Source organism: Sinocyclocheilus rhinocerous, unplaced genomic scaffold (genome assembly GCF_001515625.1).
Source record: "Sinocyclocheilus rhinocerous isolate Xijiao unplaced genomic scaffold, SAMN03320098_v1.1 scaffold147, whole genome shotgun sequence".
Classification (NCBI taxonomy): Eukaryota; Metazoa; Chordata; class Actinopteri; order Cypriniformes; family Cyprinidae; genus Sinocyclocheilus; species Sinocyclocheilus rhinocerous.
Window position 1 is genome coordinate 703,577 of NW_015651498.1, and position 5,805 is coordinate 709,381.

General features: G+C 33.5%; 1 protein-coding gene across 5 annotated transcripts in view; it reads left to right on the plus strand.

The window, feature by feature from the left end:
• iffo2b (intermediate filament family orphan 2b) overlaps positions 1 to 2,425 on the plus strand; it is a 36,117-nt gene extending 33,692 nt beyond the window's left edge. For 4 of the 5 annotated variants that reach the window (XM_016518390.1, XM_016518392.1, XM_016518394.1 and 1 more), the window contains 3 exons: positions 227 to 316; positions 434 to 558; positions 1,677 to 2,425. In XM_016518390.1, the coding sequence (XP_016373876.1) occupies positions 227 to 316; positions 434 to 558; positions 1,677 to 1,782 (321 nt within the window). In that variant the 3' untranslated portion in view covers positions 1,783 to 2,425. The remainder of the gene's footprint in view (positions 1 to 226; positions 317 to 433; positions 559 to 1,676) is intronic. The other variant, XM_016518391.1, reaches the window with a different exon arrangement.
• Positions 2,426 to 5,805: the final 3,380 nt, after the last annotated feature.

Sequence of the window (5,805 nt, forward strand, 5' to 3'; positions counted from 1 at the left end):
GGAAACTGATTTTTGCTGAATAGAAAGTTCAAAAGAACAGCATTTACTTGAAATAGAAATCTTTTGTAACATTATAAATGTCTTTACTGTCAATTTTCATCAATTTAATGCCACCTTGCTCAATAAATGTATTAATTTCTTCTTTTATCAGTGTTGTTCTCAGCACATTTGTACAGATTGAGAGTAAATATGAGTGAAATAAGCCATTGTGTGTCACATATCTCAGGATTGCAGTCTGGGAAATCTCATTGATGAGACTGAGTCTGTTTTCAAGACCAGAGAGCAGGAATATCAGAAAACAATCGGACAAATCGAGGTTAGAATGTGCCTGTTTTTCTGTATTTCCATCCAAGCCAAACTGGGATTGGGTGTGATTGTGTTTGTCCTCCTACTGAAGTTGAATGTGTCTGCGATCTATCTCTCTCGCACACAGATGGAGTTGGCCACGGCTAAGAGTGACATGAACAGACATCTGCATGAGTACATGGAGATGTGCAGCATGAAACGAGGGCTGGACGTGCAGATGGAGACGTGCAAGAGAATGATCAAGGGTGGCAGGTGATTTCACTCATCATTCAGAGAATGCAGCTTCACTAAAGGGCGTTTGCTAAGAAAAACAGCTTATAGTGCTGATCTAAGATCTGAAATATCTGTCGTTTTCAAAAGTACTAAAGACAAAGTCTAGCAATATGTCCTAACCCGGCAAGATGTGATCAGCTAGCATATGATGAATCACTTTCATTTGAAGCTGAGGTTTTCTTCTCCTGTAATGACAAGGCTGACAATTTCTTTTTAATTACAGGAATTAGGAGTGGCAATATATTAAAATAATTATAGATAATTTCACTTTACAATTTTCAATAACAATGTTTTTCAGGGCTTGCACTTTTTATTATCAATTTACATGACTTTTCCAGACGTTTGTGATTACACTGATTCATTAGTTTTTTATTATTTACTCACAAATAGCATTTTGAGACTTTAGTCTTTGCAACTTCAGGGATCTTATCTATGCACAATCAGCTTGTAACACTCCAAAGAGAAAGGAAAACTTGAAATCGCATCATATGACCCCTTTAAGAATTTGCATGACTTTATTTTATTTACATTCATGTCTAGAAATCACATTTTTAAAATCCCCTACATAACAAATTAAAATAACAAATATAATGGCAGCTTATATCTTGTTTTTCAGCTTTGTCACAATAAATGTTAAATGACCTCATAATGTTGCATGTGGAAAATTATTAGAAGTGTAATCAAAGAGATGGCATAAATCACGGCTGATATTCATTCATCACACAAGTGGAATATAGTTTCTTAGTATGAATTAGTTTTTTTCTATTTTCCATTTTCATTTCCATTTTAGTTAGCTTTAGTAATTTTGTTGTCATTTTTTGTATTTCTTTAAATGTCTTAATAATTTTTATTCATTTTAATTTCAGTTTTAGTTATTTTAATACATCAAGTTCAGAAATGTTTAAGCTTTTTAAGTTATTTTATTTTAGTTAACATTTATTTTATTTCCAGTAATAAAAATATTTCCATGTTTTAATTTAGTTAGATTTTCCATGTTCATTTTATCAATAGTAAGTCCTGCAGACACAAATGGCAGCGTTTCCTGAGAATGAGGGTTTTTTTATGTGGATTTTAATCATCTTCTCTTTCTCTTTCAGAAATTCTCTTTCCATCAGCTCATCCGCGAGCAGTGACTCAGGGAACACTGAAGAGATACAAGACGAGTCGGACAAGGATGGAGAGACGGAGGGGCCAATCAGCTGATACCTGCCCAGTCTGGCCCCGCCCTCTTCCCCCCACGAGCTCCAATCAGCTCTCGGGCCTCCCAGCAATCGGCCAATGGCCTTACACTGAGGGACAGAGCCCACTCCCACAAACCCCAAATTCTGTAGGTGCTTTAACGTCTCCGTGTCAGAGTGGGGCGGAGTTGATGAGGGTTGTTTTTGTGCTTCGACATCAATATCGATGCGTCACACGGTGCCACAGCTGTCACGGGACAGCCTAACTACGAATCAGATCGATCCCAGCTAAAATACATAACACAATACACTTGATCAAACCCGAAATCAAGCCCATATCTCGATAAGAAACCGGAAAACGTTCACACAATGTGAGTGATACACAAGACTGAAAGCTGATCAGACCAAAACGGACTGAACTCGCTGCGATCGAACACATCAGAATGAGTTCCTTAATATTTGTGGCTTTTTATTTTTCTAAAAACTATTTCAGAAATCAACAGTTTACTGCAGAAACACTTTGGCCTTTAAGCCCCGAACCCAGTTTGCGAATGTGGAAACAGTTTATGTTCTATGCAATCGGCCTTATTTTGTGATCTGTGTTTTCCCAGCTAACAAAAATACGCTCTAAGAATGTTTTGCTAACGTTCCCAGCTAGTTTTGAAAATTTTATTCCTGAATGTTCTCTGAACATCAAAATGTCCAGTTTTCATCAAAATGTTTTAACCCTCTGGTGCTCTTCAGTCATTTTTCACCCACAAATTATGGTTTTTTTTTGTTTTTTTTGTTTTTTTAATTCATCAGAATAGAATGAATCTTGGTAAAGGATTTGGCAATTGCTATGTGAAAAAAAAAATCATGGGCATGATTTAAAAAGATTAAATGGTTGTGAAAAAAATATTCCCACTTTTTGCAGTCAAAAATGTCCGCATTGGAAATGAATGGGAAACGAATTTCATCTAGTGGAAACGTTTGGTACTGCGCTCAAAGAAAATCTTACTGAAAGCTCGTTTTTTTGTGATATCAACTTCAAATTCGGAACACAACTTGTTTACAATTATGGTTTTAATTATATTGTCAGTTTTAGAGTAAAACATGTTTCGGAAAATATGTATTATAACAATAAAGTTAAGCACCAGAAGGTTAAAACCTTTTTTTTTTTTCCTGGTTATGCGAACGTTAAGGGAACATTCCATTTTCTCATTTTGCAAACATTATGGAAATGTTACTTTTGAATGTTCTCTGAACGTTCTGAAACAATTAGTAACATTTAAAAAAAAAAATGTCAGATGAATGTCCAACTGAAAGATTTCAGAAAAAAAAGTTTTGAGACCATTCTTAAAAACCAGATAACTTTAAACAAGCATTCTATTAAAGTTACTGAAAGAACGTTTGTTGATAACTTTGAGAAAACCTTGCCAGAACATTAGCAAAACGTTCCCTGTTAGCTGGGTTTGATTTGCCTTAGGCGATTTCATGTGTTATGTACTACGTTCACATGTTTTAATGTTTACACACTTAATGTCAGAATCTGTGGAACAGTGTCCCATCATTTTAAGCAGCAACCAATGATGATTGAAGCTTTTTTAAGGGTTACACACATCAATATCTCAAATATTAAAGAACTATGTGCCTATATGTACATTGCAGGTTCATTTTGGATGGCCTTACTGCATTTCCACTACTTTCTAAAGTTGCACTCATTATAATCACGGGGGAGATTATCAAATATATTTTATTGATTGTATGAGGACTTGTCTAAGCAGTTTCTTTCTTAGGTTATATAGTTAGAAGAGTTTCCAGGTGGAGGTTTTTATTGTATATAGACCATGTTGGGTGTATCTGAAATTATACCCATGTCTATAAATATATGTAGATAAAAAATGTCAAATTATGGCATTAAGCCCTCACAGTGGCCACTGTTCCATACAGATTCAGGTTTGTTTTCATGGATATGGTTTGTTAATATAATTACCTTTTTGTTTATTTTGCTTGGTCTTTTTTGGCTCTTTATATTTGGCATTTTTAGCTTATACACTAGTGGTCAAATGTTTGGAAGAATTAAGATTTGTTAATGTTTTTAAAAGAAGTCTCTCCTGCTCCTTATTTCATCAAAACACAAACATATGAAGCAGCACAAGTGTTTTCAACATTAATAATAATCAGAAATGTTTCTTGAGCAGGAAATCAGCATATTAGAATGATTTCTGAAGATCATGTGACACCGAAGACTGAAGTAATGATGCTGAAAATTCAGCTTTGCATCACAGGAAAAAAAATTACAATTTAATATATATTCAAATAGAAACAGTTATTTGAAATTGTAATAAAATTTCACAATATTTACTATTTTTACTCTATTTTTGCTCAAATAAATGCAGCTTTGGTGAGCAGAAGAGACTTCTTTCCAATTAATTATTCCAAATGTTTGACCAGTAGTGTACATTCCTTGGTTAAAAATTGTGTTCAAACATATTGTTTTAAACATATTAATCTGAAATATGGGGAAATTTGATGGGTTTTATTAATTGATCAGTGATTTAATTATAAGCTCAATGATGTAATTATAAGCTCAAAATATGGTCGCAAAGGGTTTTTTAAAAAATATTTTATATTTAACAATAAGTTGGTGGGCATCATTTTTGTTTATTCATTTGACAACATATTCATTTAGCTAAAGAGTTGATATCATATATGATCAAATCATCTGTACATTTTGCAATTTAGTTTGTGTATTTTATTTCCTAACTTATCAAAGATTGGGAAAAAATCTGGCTTTTGAATTTTTATAATATATAAAATTCATCTGATTTTATAATATTCTGGGTATCCGGGGTTAATTTGGATGCTTTTCCCTGAAAAAATTAAACATGCACTTATAGGAGTCTTTGCCTTTTGAAACACTGTTAGCCTATTTTTTTATTGTTTATGGTGAAAATCAAGCTATTTTTTTTGTCTGAATCTGAATCCATAACATCATATGTCAGATGTCTCTTCTCAAAATCGATTGTATGGTTTTTGAACAAACAAATGGGAAAAGGGCAGTATCACAAGGTGAATTACCACACAAAATCATATGCTGAAATAAAAAAAAAAAAGGTTTCTGATTTAATTCCATTGTGTTCATGGCATTTTATAGAAAAAAGTGAGAATTATCACTGTAAAGTATCCTAAGCAAAGGTATGAGTTGGTAAACGTCTTTTAGAAGTTATTAAGCTGGAATGTTGTATTTGAAAGGAACTTACTAATTGAAACTGCATGAGAAAGTAATGCTGTCATCATATTTGTGTTTTTGTCAATTTAATAAAAGCACAAAATGGCAGCAAATGTAGGTTAAAATTTCTGCAGTGATGGGCTCATATAGCACAAACTTTCATAAGCATAAAGCCAGAAACATACTTGATCAATTTCAGAACACAACAGCACAAAGTTTGAGTTTGTGTAGCATTTGACCACATATTTGCATATGTTTCAGGCCTAACATTTTGTCTTCAAATCAAATATGCTGTTTTTCTTTACCCTTGTGCTTTACCTAATTTGGTGTTACCGGTCAAAAAAACAACAACAGCATTTTAAAAATTGCTTGTAAATCTCTCATTATGCTGTATAATCTCCAGCGCTGGGTAGATTATTTACAAACTGTAGTCCATGATTACAAATTACATATCGGAAAATGTAGTTAATTAGTAGCGTAATCTGTTGGATTACACATATTAGGTAATGTATTCTGAGTACTCTTTGATTACTTTTAGATTACTTTTGAACTAACTCTTAAAGGGGTCCTATTATGCTCTTTTACAAAGTCTTGATTTTGTTTTGGGGGTGTACTAGAACATGCTCTCATGCTTGGTGGTTCGAAAAACGCATTATTTTTCACATAATTTATATTATTAAAATACCTTTCTCCCTATCCTGGCACAAACGGCTCGATTAGTTCTGGGTTTTAATGAAGGCCCGCCTTTCGAAAAAAACGAAATGTGTTGTGATTGGTTAGCTGTCCCAGTGAGTTGTGATTGGCGAACAGCTTAGACAGTGTTTCAGTACTGCC